Here is an 18,379-nt window from a genome sequence, read left to right on the forward strand (position 1 = left end):
GCTGTGTTATTCAGGGTAAATGCTGCAGAAGCTTGTACTCTTCAGATGTCTCTCTTGAAACTCAGTAAAAATAAGCCTACACTAACATGGGAGAGATGATCATTATTGGATGGAGAATTGAGTCATTCCAACTGAGACCCTTGAGAATGCCCCACCTCAGATTATTTGCCAACTTGCTAGAGATGCATGAGTGATCTTAGCTGACAGGCAAACAAAAGCCTGGTCAGCAGATTGATTTGGCTGAACAACTGAGGCAGGTAAAAATATGAGAGACTGTTGTTGTTTTAAGCCTCTATGCAGCTTAATGAGGTAACAAGCTTATGAGAGTTTAGGTCCTTGCCTCTAACAAATAGCTAGTGAGTGGACTCAGAGGGTTTAACTCCAGAGTGTAGACTGTTGTCTGCACTTGGTAAGATCTCCTCCTAACAGCCAAGTATCCATCAACCCCTTGGCTAATGTGAAAGTCATTCAAGTGTAGGAAACTGTTTTTGCTGTTGGGATCAGGTCATAGGATGGAGTCCTGACAGCAGGAATCTCTGTGCTGATAAAATGCTATGGCAGTTATTGACCAAAATGTACAAAACAAAACACTGCAATCTATTTGAGAAAAAACCTTATATGCAAAAAAGTGAGACAAAGTCTTTCAAGTCAAGGATGCAAAATGAAAGAAAGCTGAAAGGTCAATTGCATCTCATTAACCCTAAATTATGACAGAGTTTTCTGAAGGTCTGCATGTAATTGCAAAAGACATCCTTTGCATGAAGTGAAAACAAAATGCATCACATTAGTGGACTTTACCCATTAAATAAAACTAAACTCACAACCAACTGTCTCCCCACCTTTGCTTTGGTAACCCCTGCCCATCCTTGATGAAAAAGCAGTTATTTCTCATGGTAGCAACTGGGGATTTTGATAAAATAAGAACGCAGAACTTAATAACAGAAAGAATGCTATAATGGATGCGCTTCTTACAGATATCGCAGATTGGGAAGATTCTGGAAGGCCTCAGGGTTGATGTGCAGCAGATTGTTGGCCTTTTCAATCCTACTGTAAAAGAGGAAGGTGTGTGTAAGTGACTTGAAAAGCAAAGTGTGACGTGGTATTTTTCATGTTATGTAGAGTACACCAGTAAATAAATAATCAAGTCATCCATCCATCCATCCATCCATCCATCCATCCATCCATGCATCTGTCCATCATTTCAGCAAATGCAGCAGATTTTAAAATAGAAAACTGTGCAAACTGAGCACCATCCCTGTCCATTGAACACACATCTCTTGGTACCTGTCTTCCAGTGAATTTCTAACCATGAGGAGAGCTGAAGAATTTTACTAGCAATGATGTCCGGGATACAGGATAAACTAAGGAGGGGGAGAAGACACTAACATGGGAAGCTGAGCTAGTGAATGGTATGCAGACAAGAAAGGGACATGCAGACCAGCAAGGAAGGGTGAAAGGAAAATGCGAGTGGGAGGGGAGGGATTCAGCTAGGCACTACAAAGGAATGGAGAAGTGGAGATGAACTGGCAAAGGAAAAAAATCAGGGAGAAAAGCAACTAACTTCCATCCCTGACTTAAAGTGCCAAGTTCCTGCAGATAGCATCTTGCAGGATGTCACGTTCTGCCCATTCTGTAGACTGAGGTGGCTTCTCACAGGAGAAGGGGAACGGTTACTTCTGTCCCGTGGTTTTGGTCTATATTATGTCCAGATCAATCGTCTGGAAGTGAGCCTATTCGCATTTGGATTCCTGCAGAGCACCTACCTTTTTCTCATCTTGCTGGATCAATGTATATTTGCAGAGATACTCTTGATAATTACTTCCTTCCTGTTTCATTAGCTTTTATGTTGCAGTAACCTGTAGCTAGCCAGAGCCAAGTATCAGGTGATTAATCATTTCAAATGCAGCCAGTGTTGCATGGGCATGAGTGCCTCTTCATGTAAGAACTGTTCCATTAGCCCCCTGCCCACTGGACAGCATCAAGGGGTGCTTTACACCAGGACTTTGGTTTATGTTTCTGATATGCTTTGTAAGGCTTTTAGGCCCCATCAGGTCTCCTTTCCTAACTAGAGCAAGAAGAAGTCAGGCGGAGAGAGAATAAAGGAATAAGACATTAATGAAAACAAGGAAGAATGAGGTAGGAATAGACAGAAGAAAAAAGGAGTCTGCTAAAATGGGCAGGCAGCTGTCATTTGTACATAACTCCTTAATACACACACACACACACACACACACACACACACACACACACACACACACACAGCATAAAACATTTTCTGAGGTTTTCTATGGTAGACACAATATTTCCTCTTATCTGCTCAGCATTTCCTCATCTTACCTGACCACAAAATCTTTTCCTTTTCTTCTTTATTGAGCATTCAAACAATTTCTAGGAATCTCAGTAACAAATAGATTATACTTTGAAACTTTTTTGAACTAACAGTCTTTAAAGTCTACGGCCTTGACATCCTATCAGTCTTTAAATTATCTTCTGGTAATTAGAGACTGGCATGAAACAGAATTAGATCTATGTATTGCACATAGACACAAGTAGAATGTCAACAAGAGGGAGTTTATCTGCAATAGTAGAGCAACCAAGGGTCATTACAATGTAATTGCTTTATACTGGTTGCTATACTAAATTTAATGGATGGTTATTATGTTCTTTATTCATCATAGCAACTCCATGAGTATGGATTGCACTCTAATTTTGCAGATGAGAAAATGAGGCCTCAGATGTTCATGCATCTTGCTTGACCCTCATGCTACGTCTATGCACAGGCAGTTCTTGGAAAAGGCTTATCCAGCTTCTGTTACATAGAGTGGGATTTTTTTTTTTTGGCCGTTGTGGTATCATATTGAATGAAACGACGGGATGAAGGAATTTTCCCACAGTCATAGGACAAAGTGTCTAGAGCCTGTGACATAAAATAAGAAGAAACCTAGCTGAGGGAGTCAGTAAACAGAATGAAGCTTAGCTCAAGACTGGAACCTGGCTCTCTACCTAGAGACAAATGACGGTCCCTTTTAGGCTGCCTCTGGCATATTATGATGATTCGTGGATCTGAGAACAGAACAGCCAGAGTCTCACAGGGATGTAAAAGAACTTTTAAAGCTCTTTCTAATAGTCACAGCCCTCTTCTTTACACACACACACACACACACACACACACACACACACACACACACACACACACACACAGAGATGTTGCTTACATTTCATGTAACTTGGGTAGGTTGGAGAACACATCTGCCTCTATTACCTCCAAGACATCATTGTGAGAGATCTCTCTGCAGCAAAAGAAAGATAACTCAGGTTAGTTCAGTTCTCCCCATAAACCTTAAAGGACTCAACTAGAGCCTTGTGCCTGAGAGGATTCATAAGACACAAAACTGCTTTCCTTTCTTTAAGTCAGCTGTAGTAATAAGTCTAAAGCAATACACTACATGCTAATGTTGACAGATCCGTGGGATAATAAATCTGATGTAGTGGTTCATTTAGAGACTAGAGATTCTTTAGCTATAGAAATCAAAGCCTGGAGGAGACTTACTTAAAAGTGTTTAAAGAAATATAAAGAATGAAGTAAAACTAACTTTCTAAGGTCAGGGGTCAGCAAACTTTCTCAGGTCCCGATAGTAGCTCTCTATTGGCTTTGTAGATGATTTACTATTTGTTGTCTTCGTGGATTATTTATTGGATCTATGTTGAGACTACCTCGAACAATGAAGTTCCAATGAAGCCATAAGATATGAACTGTGTGCAAATAAAACTTTATTTATTAAAACATGAGGCTGAATCTGGCGGCTGGGGTTTGATTCACTGGACATACTCTTGACTATGAAGCAGGTGCTTTGTTAAACTGCCCGGTGTCGTTTGAGAACATTAATGTTTATTTGTGCACCCTCCTTCCCTCTCTAGGCATCCTTGCTCTTTCTTATCTTAAAATTATTTAAACATTTTTTTGTTAGAATAAAACAAGGACATTTAAAAATGGCAGCTTGATGCGGATGTGTCATTAGAAGCATTAGAAGCATCTGACGTGCGTACATACCATTCTCATCCCAGTCCCACTGCCCTTCCTTGTCCCACCCACTTTCCAACAGGTCTTCTTCTCCTTCCAAATCAGACCACTTTCTGCTTTCATAGCATGTATATTCTACCACTGTCACTTGGTCCTCTGTGCTGCTCCCTTCAGACGTTTTCTCTCTTCTCGTGGTCCCATTTGTCCTTTTGTCCTTTCATGTTCTACACACACACACACACACACACACACACACACACACACACACACACACACACACACAACACACACACACACAAACACACACACACACACGCATGTACATGTAGAAGTTTAATCTACACACTACATATGAGAGGAATTGTGTGATATTTGTCTTTTCGAACCTGGTTTACTTTATTTAACACAGTGAATTTTAGTTAGATCAATTTTCTGGTGAATTCCATGATTTCACTTCTCTTTACAGCTGAGTAAAATTTCATTAAGTATATGTACTGCATATTCCTTATGTGTTTGTCTCTTGCTGGACTCTTGGCTGGTTCCTGACCTTGGCTACTGTGAATACTGTATCAATAAATGTGGATGTATGATTATCTCAGTTGCACGCTGACTTCGAATCCTCCAGGAGTGAGAGGTATCACTGAATCATACTGTATTTCTATATTTTGTGTCTTTCTACTTTCAATTCATTTGAGGAACCTGTATACTGTTTTCATAGTGATGTCACCACTGTACATAATCACTAGTGACATACAAGGTTTCCAAATCCTGGCCAGACTTGTTGTTTTTTAAGAATAATGACTCTGACTGGTGTGCGATGGAAGAGTAAAGCTGTTACAGTCTGCATTTCCATGAGGCTTTAGGATCTTAAACACAAAATATTTACTAATCATTTGTATTTTTTTCTTTGAGAACTATCTGGATAATCAGTCCATTCATTGACTAGAAGTTTCTTTTATTTTTTCTTTTTCTTTCTTTCTTTCTTTCTTTCTTTCTTTCTTTCTTTCTTTCTTTCTTTCTTTCTTTGTTTTGTAGTTCTTTCTCAGCTCTCAATAGTAATCTCATGTTAGATGGACAGGTATCAGAGATTTTCTCCCAGTCTTCAGTGTCTCTTCACTCTGACTATTTTTTTTCTTTTGCTGTGAAGAAATGTATTAATTCATGGCAATTCTTTTTTGTGGGTCAGTCTTGGGGAGGGTTTCCAGTTGGATCAGAGTCCTGTGTCTTGATATGTTTTACCTATGCTTCTGTCTAAACAGTTTCACAGTTTTGGTGACTGATGTTTTTGAAATGGTTGTTGTGTGTGATGACACGGACCTGGTTTTATTTTTTAATCAATTGTCCAAAGGTTCATATCTCAGAAATTTGGTTCCCATCATGCTCATAGTTAGAGATGATGCAGTTGGAGATAGGTGGGACTTAGTGGGAGGTGACTGGCTGGGTCATAATTGCCTGTGTGAAGGATTTGGCGCTGGATTCAGGGAGTGCATTAGGTGTTGTAAGGTTGGGTTAACTTCCTCCAGAGTGGGCTGTTATAACACAGAGCCTCATCCTTCTGCACATAGTGGGTCTCCTTTCTTCTGCTTTGCCATATGAGTGAGGCAGATGATGGTGCCATGATGGTTTGACTTTCCAGTCATCAGAATGGTAAAACAAAAACTTTTATTGCTATTCATGTCAAGTGTTCAGTTACAGTATCATTAAATGGACTAAGACACTCACAGACCTTTTTCTTTTTTTGTAAATATATGAGATACTCCCCAGTCCAAATTCTTCACATTCACTCCCCTATCATTCTATTGAGGATTTTTTTTCTCTGATTTATGTAGTTAGCTTCTCCTTGATTGGGTATGTTATGGCACCCAATCGCATTTAAATATTTGGAGTAAAATTTTATTTCTTTAATAACATCAGAATAAATTTAATTATCTGTCCTTCCCATAACCCATGGGACTATAGATCCTTTGTCAGTGAGTCTTGCATATTACTTTGTATCTGCATCCTGGAGATGATATCATAGTTTAAATAAATACATTTCCCTCTCTCCTCAGAGAACTTCTAGAGGACAGAGCCATTGCCTTTTGTCTTAGTATTCCTGTTCCCAGCCAACTGTTTGCTAAATGAATGAATTAGCTCAGAGTGATTAGGAAAGATTTTCCCACTTTGCTTTTGAACAATAAAGCTATGCTCCTGAACACACACAGCAAACAATCTTTGCAAATCAAATTGCATATTAACACAGGAGGGAAGCATCTTGTTCAGCAGAATCTCAGGGTGAGATCGTTGGAGTGGAGAAGTAATGCAGAACACGTGCAGCACATTCTGACCAGGCAGCACCTGTGTTTTGGGTGCTGACGTTGATGGCAAGAATATAGACATAAATAAACGGGGTTCTGGGTCTTACATGATTTCTGAGAGTCTAGTTAGATTCACGTGCTAGGCCTCCCTTAGGTTACTAGAAAAAATAAAATGGAGTTTTGGTAGGTTATATTTCAATAAAATGGTCTACGTAATTATACATGCTAATATATAATATACTCCATATAAGAATACTATATATACATATATACACAAAGCACATTTATAGAGGAGTTGAGAAAAAGGCCACAAACACAACATATATTTAATGCTTCACAATGAAAGGACACATGATACAAAAGAACATATTATATACATACAGGTGTATTATACATATTCAAAGCATAGTATGTGTCATACAATATGCATTATATTATACAATTATACAAAATGCATGACTATAAATAAGTATCATTATATAATATTTCATGTAATTGTAATATAATATGTATGAGGACATATTAGTGCAAATACAGGCTGCATGTCATTCATAACAGTGGGTATATCATTGACACATCCTGCTCTCTCCTGTATTTTCATCTTGTCTTCACTCTCAATTCTGGACATTCATTGTGCAGTGTAAAGTTAGAAAACATCAGTGAAAACTCTAATGAAACTGCCTTCCAAAGAAGTTTGTAAAGCTCTTTAAATTCACACTCATGCCCTATTTAGAATCTTTTTCTTTCCATTTGCATTCATTTTTATTTAGTGTGTAATTCAATTTTTAAAAATTTTAATTTATTTTTAATTTATATATTTACTTTGCATCCCAATTGTAGCCCCTTCCCTCATCTCCTCCTGGTCCCTCCCTTGACCCTCTTCCCCCCTCCCCCCTCCCCTTGTCCTCAGAAAAGGCTAGCTACTCCCATCCCACCCCAGTACATCAGTTGCATCAGGACTGAGATCCTCCTTGTCCACTGAAGCCAGGCAAGCAGCTGACTAGGGCCAAGTGATCAAAAGCAGGAGTGCCATAGACAGCCCCTGATCAACTTACTACAGAACCTACATGAAGCTCAAACTGCCCATTGGTTACATATATGTAGGGGGCCTAGGTCCAGTCCATATATGGTCTTTGGTTGGTGTTTCTGTCTCTGAAAGTCCTCATGTGTCTGTTAGTTGACCCCATTGGTCTTCCTACAGCATTCTTGTCCTTTCCAGGTCCTTCTATCCTTCCCCCTCCCATTCTTCCACAAGACTCCATAAGATCCACCTGTTGCTTGGCTGTGAGTCTCAGTACCTGATTCAATCAGGTGCTGGGTGGGGCCTCTCATAGAACTGTTAAGTTAGGCTCCTGTGTGTAAGTATATCAGAGTATCCTTAAGGGTGTCACGGGTTGGCCCTTTCCCTTAGGGTAGGTCTCAGACTGGGTCAGGCATTGAGTGGACATTCCTTCATTCTCTTTTTTGTATTTATCTCTGCACATCTTGTAGGCAGGGAAAATTTTGTTTCCAAGTTTTTGTAGGTAGATTAGTGTTCCCCTCTCACCGCTATAGGTCCTGCCTCGTGGCCTCCTCAGACTGGTGTCCCCCAGAAGCTGGAGACATCCCTATATCTTCCATGTAGCCTATCCTATCTCATGTCTGCAGCTTGTCTCAGTGATGTCCTCTCTTTAGGTTTCCCTTCTCCTATCCAGTTCCCTCTCTACCACCTCTTCCACTTCCTATCCAATTTACTATCTGAGTGAGATTTAATGACAACCTCATTGGGCCCTCATACTTAGTTTCTTTGGGTCCATGGTTTATAATGTAGTTATCCTGCAAATATGGCTAATATTCACTTATAAGTGAGTATATACCATATGTATCTTTCTGGGTCTGGGCTACATTGCTCAGGATGATCCTTTCTAGTTCCATCCATTTGCCTGCAAATTTCATGATTTCCTTTTTTTTAATAGTTGGGTAGTATTCCATTGTGTAAATGTACCAGGTTTCTTTACTCTTTGGTTGAGGGACATCTGGGTTGTTTCCAATTTCTGGCTATTGTGAACAAAGCTTCCATGAACATAGTTGAACAAATTTCTTGCGGTGTGTTGGAACATCTTTTGAGTATATGCCTAGAAGTGGTATAGCTGGGTCTTAAGGTAGTATTATTTCCAACTTTTCTGAGAAGGCACTGGAAAGTGGTTGTACAAATTTGCATTCCCATTAGCAATGGAGGAGTATTGTTTTTTCTTTGCATCTTCACCAGAATGTATTGTCACTTGAGTTTTAGCTATTCTGAAAAGTGTAAGAGGGATTCTCAGAGTCACTTTGATTTATATTTTCCTCATGACAAAGAACGTTGATAATTCTCTCTTTAGCTCCATAACCCATTTTAATAGGTTATTTGGTTTGTTTGTGTTTACTTTCTTGAGTTCTTTATATATTTTGTATATGAGCCCTTTGTCAGATGTAGGGCCGGTTTAGATCTTTTCCCAATCTGTGGGCTGCTATTTTGTCCTCTTGATAGTGTCCTTTGCCTTACAGAAGCTTCTAAATTTCATGAAGCCCCATTTATTAATTGTTGATCTTAGAGCCTGAGCTGTTGGTGTTCTGTTCAGGAAGCTATCTCTTGTGCCAATGAGTTCAAGGCTATACCCACATTCTCTTCACTATGTTTTGTGTTTCTCGTTTTATGCTGAGTTCATTGATCCACTTAGATTTGAGTTGTGTGCAAGGTGACAAATATGGGTCTATTTGCATTTTTTTACATGTAGGCATCCAGTAAGACCAGCACTACTTACTGAAGATGCTTTCTTTTTTTCTATTATATGGTTTTGGCTTCCTCATTAAAAATGAACTGTTCACAGGTATGTGGGTTTGTTTCTTGGTCTCCAATTTGATTTTATTCATCAACCTGTCTATTTCTATGCCAATACCATTCAGTTTTTATTACTATTGCTCTGTAGTACAGCTTAAAATCAGGGATGGAGATACCTCCAGAGGTTTTTTTTTTTTTTTTTTTTTTTTTTTTTTTTGCTTTTCTTTGTTGTATAGGTTTATCTTAGCTATTCTGTTTTTGTTTGTTTATTTGTTTTGTTTTTTCCAGGTCTGCTAATAATCATGTTGGTTCTTTGATGAGACTTTCATGAGTCTATAGATTATTTTTGGCAAGATACCCATTTTTACTATGTTAATCCTACTGATTCATAAGCATGGAAGATTTTTCAATCTTATATTTTTCAATTTATTTTTTTTCCAGTGACCTGAAGTTCTTGTCATATAGGTCTTTCACTTGCTTGGTTAGAGTTATTCTAAGATATTTCACATTTGTGGCTGTTGGGAAGGGTGTTATTTGCCTAATTTCTTTCTCAGCCCATTTGTCATTTATATACAGGAGAGCAACTGATTTTTTGAATTAATTTTATATCCAGCAACTTTGCTGAAAGTACTTATCAGCTATAGTTATTCTCTGGTGTAATTTTGATATAACTTATATATGTTATCATGTCATCTGCAGATGGGGATACTTTGACTTCTCCTTTCCGATTTATATCCCCTTGATCTCCTTTAGTTGTCTTATTGCTCTAGATAGAATTTGAAGTACTATATTGAAGAGATATGAAGAGAGTGGGCAGCCTTGTCTTGTCCCTGATTTTGGTGAAACTGCTTTGAGATTCTCTACATTTAATTTGGTGTTGGCTATTGGCTTGCTGTGTATAGCCTTTATTATGTTTAGGTATGAACCTTGTATCCCTGATTGCTCCACGACTTTTTACCATGAAGGGGTGTTGGATTTTGTCAAAGATTTTTTTCTTCATCTACTAAGATGATCATGTGATTTTTTTTCTTTCATTTTGCTTATGTGGTGAACTACGTTGATGGATTTTCATATGTTGGACCAGCCTCTGCATCCCTGGGATGAAACTTACTTGATCATGGTGGATGATGTATTTGATGTGTTCTTGGATTCAGATTGCAAATATTATTGAGCATTTTTGCATCAATGTTCATGAGGGAGATTGTTCTGAAATTCTCTTTTTTTTCTTTTTTTCTCCTTTATTAACTTATTCTTGTTACATCTCAATGGTTATCCCATCCCTTGTATCCTCCCATTCTTCCCTTTCTCCCATTTTCCCTTTATTCCCCTCCCCTATGACTGTTCCTGAGGGGGATTACCTCCCCCTGTATATGCTCATAGGGTATCAAGTCTCTTCTTGGTAACCTGCTGTCCTTCCTCTGAGTGCCACCAGGTCTCCCCCTCCAGGGGACATGGTCAAAGGTGAGGCACCAGAGTATGTGAGAAAGTAATATCCCACTCTCCACTCTACTGTGGAGAATGTTCTGTCCATTGGCTAGATCTGGGTAGGGATTTAAGGTTTACCACCTGAAATTCTCTTTTTAGTTTAGTCTTTGTGTGATTTAGTATCAGGGTTACTATGGCTTCACAAAATAAGGTTGGAAATGTTCTTCTGTTTCTATTTTGTGGAATAATTTGAGGGGTGTTGGTCTTAGCTGTTCTTTGAATGTCTGGTGGAATTCTGTATTAAAACTACCTGGCCCTGGGCTCTTTTTCAATGGGAGACTTTTGATGAATGCTTCTATTTCCTTAGGGGTTATGGTATTGTTTAAACTGTTTAACTGATCTTGACATAATTTTGGTACATGAAATCTATCAAGGAAATCATAAATTTCCTTTAGATTTTCCAATTTTTGTAGAATACAGGCTTTTGAAGTGTAAGACCTAATGATTTTTTTTATTTCAAAAGTATCTGTTGATATGTCCCTTTTTTCATTTCTGATTTTGTTAATTTGCATACTGTCTCCCTGCCTTTTAGTCAGTTTGGCCAGAGTGTGTCTATCTTGTTGTTTTTCTCAAAGAACCAGCTTTTGGTTGCATTGATTCTTTGTATTGTTCTCTTGTTTTCTAACTTATTGATTTCAGCCCTGAGTTTCATTATTTCCTGCCTTCTACTCCTCTTGGGTGTGTTTTTCTCTTTTTGTTCTAGGGCTTTTAGGCATGTTTTTAAATTGCTAGTATGAGAACCCTCCAATTTATTTATGAAGGCATTTAGTGATATGAATTTTCCCCTTAACACTGCTTTCATTATGTCTCATAAGTTTGGGTATGTTGTGTCTTCACTATCATTGAATTCTAGGAAGTCTTTAATTTCTTGCATATTTTTTCCCTTACCCAGTGGTTACTGAGTAGAGAGCTTTTCAGTTTATATGAATTTTTAGGTTTTCTCTTGCTTCTCTTGTTGTTGAAATCTGGCTTTAATCCATGATGGTTTCATAAGATACAAGGAGTTATTTTAGTTTTCTTGTATCTGTTGAAAGTTGCTTTGTAACCAAGTATATGACTATTTTTGTGAGGTGCTGAGAAGAGTATATATTCCTTTGTGTTTGTGTTAAAATCTTTTTTAGGTCCATTTGATTCATGGCATATGCTTGCTTAATCATTTCTCTGTTTAGTTTCTGTCTTGAAGACCGGTCCTTTGGTGAAAGCAGAGAGTTGAAGTATGTTGAAATGTGACATTCTATGTGTGATTTAAGATTTAGTAATATTTATTTTACAAATGTGTGTGCCGTTTTATTTGAGGTATAGATGTTCAGAATTGAAATGTCATCTTGGTGGATTTTACCTTTGATGAGCATGATGTGTCCTTCCTCATCACTTTTAGTTAATTAATTTAGTTGAAAAGATGTTAGAATGGCTACTGTAGCTTGCTTCTTTGGTCTGATTGGTGAGAAAAGTTTTTTCCATCCCTTTATCTGAGGTAATGTCTATCTTTGTTGCTAAGGTATGTTTTTTTGTATGCAGTAGAATGATGGGTCCTGTTTATGTATCCATTCTGTTAGCGTGTGTCTGTTGGTTGGGAAGTTAAATCCATTGATGTTGAGAGATATTAATGATCAATGATTACTAGCTCCACTTATTTTGATGTTGATGGTTGTATTGAGTTTGTATTTGTTTTTTTGTTTTTATTGTTTTGTTTTGCTGCAGTGAAGTTATTTATTTCCTGTATTTTCTTTGGTGTAGTTTACTTTCTTTTGTTGGATGGAGTTTTTCTTCTAGTATTTTCTGTAGGGCTGGGCTTCAGCACAGATATTATTTAAATTTGGGCTTGTTATAGAATATCTTGTTTTCTTCAACTTTGGTTATTTAAAGTTTTGCTGGGTGTAGTAGTCTGGGTTGACATCTGTTGTCTTTTAGGGTCTGCAAGACATATCCCCAGGCCCTTTTGGCTTTTAGAGTCTCTGTTGAGAAGTCAGAGGTGATTCTGATGTTTTTCTTTATATGTATATGTTACATAGCCCTTTTCCCTTGCAGGTTTTAATATATTTTTCCCTCTATACATTTAATGTTTTGATTATTGTGTGTTGGGAAGATTTCCTTTTCTGGTATAATCTATTTAGTGTTCTGTAGGCTTTTTAAAATTAATTTATTTTTGTTACATCTCAATGGTTATTCCATTCTTTGTTTCCTCCCATTCTTCCCTCTTTCCAATTTTCCCCTTATTCCCCTCCCCTGTGACTGTTCCTGAGGGGGATTACCTCCCCCTGTATATGTTCATAGGGTATCAAGTCTCTTCTTGGTAACCTGCGTCCTTCCTCTGAGTGCCACCAGGTCTCCCCCTCCAGGGGACATGGTCAAATGTGAGGCACCAGAGTACTTGAGAAAGTCATATCCCATTCTCCACTCAACTGTGGAGAATATTCTGACCATTGACTAGATCTGGGTAGCGGTTTAAAGTTTACCACCTGTATTGTTCTTGGCTGGTGCCTTAGCTCATGAAGGAATTCTGGATTCAGACTGCACACTGTGTCCAACCAGAGTCTTAGAGCCTGGACTGTGGCAAAAGCTCAACTAGGGTCTCTGGACCCAATCTGTCTGCCAAGCACAGTTAAGGACTCTGGCCCCAAACTGCATGCCGAGCTGCACCCGAGTCTCAGGGGCGGAATTGTGCACGGAGCTCAGCCAGGGACTCTGGACTCATATTGCATGCTGAGTTCAGCCCAGGACTCCGGGCCACTGAGCCTGTTCGCACAGCTCAGCTAGAGTCTCTGGGCCCAATATGCCCAGCAAGTCCAGCTAGGGCCTCTGGGCTGAATCTGCGTGCTGACCCAGCCTGCGACAGCACCCCAGAACTGCCCGCTGAGCTGAGCTAGTGTCTAGGGCCTCCGGTGGAACTGAGCACTCTGCCCAGCCTGCGTCACAGCAGGAGAACTGTGGCTGCACTGAGCTAGCACCTAGGGTGGAACTGAGTGCACTGCCCAGCCTACGTCACAGCAGGAGAACTGCAGCTGTGCTGATCTAGCGCCTAGGGCAGAAATGAGAGCTCTGCCCAGCCTGCATCACAGCAGGGGAGGTGTGGCTGCGCTGAGCTAGTGCCTTGGGCAGAATTGCTTGCTGAGCTGAGCTTGCGTCTCCATAGCACTGCGCACTGAGCTGAATCCAGGACTCTAGGGCTGAACTGTCCGCTGAGTCCAGTTTGGGTCTCAAGGCACCACGCAACCCAAATCCTGTCCAGAGTTCCTTCTCCCGCAGCAACTCCCACCGGCCACCACACCAGTCACCTCCACCGGAAGGCTCTGAGCTGGAAACCTCAGCTACTGCCGCTGTTGCTGCTGTTGGCGCTGCTGCTGCTGCTGTCTCTGCCACTGCTGCTCTGATCCGAGAAAATCCGCACTCCTCCCATATGCAGGGGCATGCAGGTCCTCCACACCCTGGTCCCTCCAAACTGTGGTGCACTCCTGCTGCCGTGGTGTGGGGACCTTGGCGTTCCTGGCTCAGAAATCTGTGCAATTCCCTGAATTGTTCACTGGACTTCCAAACACGGTCCACACTGCTCGCTGCCATCTTGGACTCCCCTGTAAGCCTTTTTTTTTATGGTCTTAGGAATCTATTTCTTTAGGTTAGGGAAATTTTCTTCTATGATTTTGTTGAAAATATTTTCTGGGACTTGGAACTTGGAATCTTCTCTTTGTTCTATTTCTACTATCCTTGGGTTTTGTCTTTTCATAGTATCTTTAATTTCTTGGGTGTTTTGTGTTAGGAATTTTTAAGATTTAAATTTCTTTGACAGATGTTTCAATTTCTTCAATTGTATCTTTTATATCTGAGATTCTTTCCTCTGTCTCTTGTGTTCTACTGGTGATACTTACCTTTGTATTTTCTGCTTTCTTCCCTAAATTTTCCATCTCCATGATATCTTCAGTTTGTGTTTTCCTCATTGTTACAATTTCTATTTTCAGGTCTTGAACTGTTTTATTCATTTCCTTCACTAGTTTGTATTTTCCTGTATTTCTTTAAGTAATTTATTCATTTCCTTTTAAGGGCCCCAATTTGCGTCATTATATTTTTCTGTATTTGTTTAAGGGATTTATTCATTTCCTCTTTAAAGGCTTCTATCATCTTCAAAAGCATGGTTTTAAGGCTATTTTCTAGTGTTTTAGTTATGTTATGGTTTCTAGGGCTGCTTGCCCTGGCATAACTGGGTTTTGGAGGTGTGGTATTGCCCTAGCTTTGCTGGTAGTGTTCTTAAGCTTGCCTTTAGCCAGTCTCTGGCATTGGATGGTCGTTCCTCATGTATAGGGAAGAGCCCTGGGCAGGAGACTGGATGTTTCTGGAGAAGCCCTCCTCAGGATGCTGGATTTATTTATTCACTAATTGTTGGAGCTTCCAGAATAGCCCCCATTTCTCCTCAGGTGTCTGTGTCCCAGGTAGACTCACATGCAGAGGACTGGAGTAGAGATGCCTAGCCTGTATGATCCTGAAGATCTGTAGGTCTCAGGAACCCAGGAGTCCTCCCAGAGTCAACTGCTTGCTATTAGCTCTCTTGCTCTGTGGTCAAGCAGCCCTGATAGCATGCATGATGGAGAATGCCATTTTGGAGTGAGATTTTATATGGTTCTGAGGTCAAGAGACAGGCAAAACCATGGAATACAGGCTGAAACCATCTTCCTGGATCCTGGGATTTGGATTGCCAGAGCCTGTAAATATATGACCCTGGAACCTGGAAACTTTCTTCAAATGATGGGAATAGCCAGGTGGGCAGAGGTTAGAACTGCTCCTTCCCAGAACTTGTGATTGATTCTTACCTGGGAAATACAGACACTGCTTTTGGAGTCTACAGCGTGGCTTCTTCTATAGTCACCATGGTTCTGTTACTCAGAAACAGTGTATACTGGGATGCACCATCTTGGATCCTCTGTAACTCCTCTGTTTAGAATATCTTAAGGTTGAGTCAGAGCTTTTAAAGTCAAGAGCAAGATTTGAACGTGCTCCACCTTACTAATCAGTTACCACCAGAATGCTACCGAGAGTCTCTGTGTGTTGCGAATAGGACATTCTGTGGGTCCCAAAGGGAGTGAATAATCTGTGTGAAAGGAAAAGCTTGTCTGATAGCAAATTTCAATATCACCATGCCTGCTGGGTTATATGTCTCCTCTCCTGATGCTGAAGACTTAATTCATTTGAAATGATGAGATCAGGAAATGAGGAGATGATGGCCTGGGTAGCCACAGGGCTGGGGAATATCTCCTGATAAATGTCATAGGAACCCTTCAGGCCTTACACAGAGAAACCCATGTCATTTCCTACATCTATCTGTAGGTCATTTGCATTCTTCAGCTAGGCTATGGTATTTTTCCAACCCATAGCTCTTTTCTGACTCCCACAGAAGCTAGCCATCTGTCTTATTGACCACACCCAAGAGATTAGGTAGGACAAGAAGGTACCTTGGCATGGATGGCCACCCCTCCTGGAAGTGTAACCAAAGAAGCAAGCTGTTCTTAGGAAAAGGGTTGTTCTAGGTGTAGCAGGTCATCTTTAGTGTGAATTAGGAGCATTGCTAAAGGCTCCTCTGACTCTTCAGATGACAGCAGGCAAATAATTCCCTTTGCTTCCCAGGACAGTACTTTCCTCCCAGAATTTTTTTCCTTATCACAGACCTGGCCAATTTTTGCTGAGGCTGCTCTAAACACATCCCAAAATGACACAGTGATAAAACCACCCTCAGTGGCTCAGCCTAATTGTACCCCCGTGGATCTTATCTTGAATACGTTCATGCATATATTCACATATTTCTTACTCTTCTTCAAGTAGATGAAGAAAGGAATTAAAAATCACAACCACAGCCATTAAGCTTTATTAAGTGGTGTGTGTGTGTGTGTGTGTGTGTGTGTGTGTGTGTGTGTGTGTGTGAAGATCACAACTGCCTCAGGAGGTAGGTGTCCTTTTTTGCAGAAGAGCAAAGAGAGGCACAGAGCGTTACCTGATTTTCTCTTTACTGCCTAGTTAGCTTGTAAAGTCAACAGGGATCCATCCCCTACAAAGCCTCAGGGGATCCCAGAGAATGGGGGTCACTTTTACAGTACCTAAAACTTTTCTACTTCACAAAATCCTGTTAATGTTATTTTAAACTCTAGTAGAGCAGATATTTTTGAGCAATATGCCTATGAAACAATTACAAGTCACCCCTCCCTCCCTAATGCATGGCACTTATATTCTGACAAGTCAATATACAAGTTAACATGCAAATTTTCTCTCTACAGATAAGTCAAAGTTCCAAGCAGCAGCCCATATGATAAGTGGTTTTAAAGCACATTTTCATGCAAATATAAAGCACATAAAATAATAAAAAGAGGCACCCTTGTGTTCCAAGAATCTGCAATTTAATTGGATAAAAGTCACATGTATAAGAAATAGAGAGTGCAAAGTCAGTAGAACAAAAGTCAGGGAAGAGAGGGAGGGGTTTCAATAGCTAGCACAGAGTTTGGTAGTGAATTTTCTCCCATTTTTTTGCCCACTACAGTTTCCTTAAATATTAGCATTTTTCAAGCTGTGCATTGGCTCTCTCAATCTTTTCCTGTGAAAAATTTCTTAGACTGGTTTTCATTCTCACACTCCTTTAGGTACAACCTCTTTGCTGATGAGCAATATGTCACTGCGATACTTTTCCATCTTGGGCCACCTTGGCCCAACGCCTGTTACTGCTTAGGGCATGTTGTACCATCTATTCTGTGAACTGTTTGTTCTACAATTATTCTACGATTATTCTATGATTATTTACTCCCACACTGTCTTCCCCTCTCAATCCCAGCTCTAAGATAACAGTGCCATCTAATATTACTGTTGCTACAATGGACTGACTCAAGCAATGGACCAAATCTTAGGGTTATTTATGACTTTTTCTGTCATTTATTATCCAATAAGATCTTAAATCCTTTCTGTTGCTTTTTCACACTATTTTCAGCAAATGCCACCCTGTGTTCTACCATTATTATCCTCATTATGGCTCTTTACTATTTCCTTTAGCCAGGAGTTCTTAAAAGTCTGTGCTAACACAAGAGTTATTTAATGAGAGTCATGAGTAACTGATTTTCAAACAAATATAGTGTGTCTACTTGATTGACTTTAGATGTTGAAGTAGACTCAGCATTAAGTATATAATAAACATGACAGTATGACAGGCCCCTGACCTTAGCATCACTGAAGCCATGCTGGAGGCACCATTCTGACCTAAGGACCCAGCATGTAGGCCCCAACACCTGCCAAAAACTGGAACAAAGACCTAGTCCATAGTTTCAGAATCAAGGAAAGTCTCTAAGTGTACTAACTTTACATTTTATCTTATATAGCTTTGGTTCTTGTCAACTGTTCTTGCTAACTGAAGTGTGGTAACCAGATGTGGTTTTACGCATAATAGACAAAGAATAGTGAGGCTCGGGCTGCATGATTTAGGCAAGTTCCCTGTATAGCCACAGGCTGACAATGTGGACTTTTTATTTGGCTTTAAGGGTATTTGTGTGTCTTTTGGTTGAATAGATTCCTGACAACAGTAACAGCAATGTATTAAGTAGAGAATAGAGTAGAGTTGAAGCTGGTACTCTGGGCTGCTGTCCACTTCAAGCAGGAGTATAGATGATATCTGAGTTTGGAAGCCATGTGTGGTGGTATTGTTTGAAGAATACAAATGAGCTTTGAGTAGGAGCTGGACTTTCTCCAGGTAAAACCAGGTTAGAACCAGAAACTAGCAAGGGTGGCAATTATTTTATTACTGTGTGTGCTTGACAG

General features: G+C 39.9%; 1 protein-coding gene across 2 annotated transcripts in view; it reads right to left on the minus strand.

The window, feature by feature from the left end:
• FSHR (follicle stimulating hormone receptor) overlaps nucleotides 1-18,379 on the minus strand; it is a 171,085-nt gene that overhangs the window by 42,332 nt on the left and 110,374 nt on the right. The window contains exons 3-4 of one of the 2 annotated variants that reach the window (XM_084793864.1): nucleotides 3,216-3,290; nucleotides 973-1,044 (exon numbers count right to left, since the gene is read on the minus strand). In XM_084793864.1, coding sequence (XP_084649990.1) covers nucleotides 973-1,044; nucleotides 3,216-3,290 — 147 coding nt within the window. Of the gene's footprint in view, nucleotides 1-972; nucleotides 1,048-3,215; nucleotides 3,291-18,379 lie in introns of both variants that reach the window. The other variant, XM_084793863.1, reaches the window with a different exon arrangement.

The sequence above is a fragment of the Acomys minous genome (assembly GCF_964271855.1).
Source record: "Acomys minous genome assembly, chromosome: 8".
Taxonomy (NCBI): domain Eukaryota; kingdom Metazoa; phylum Chordata; class Mammalia; order Rodentia; family Muridae; genus Acomys; species Acomys minous.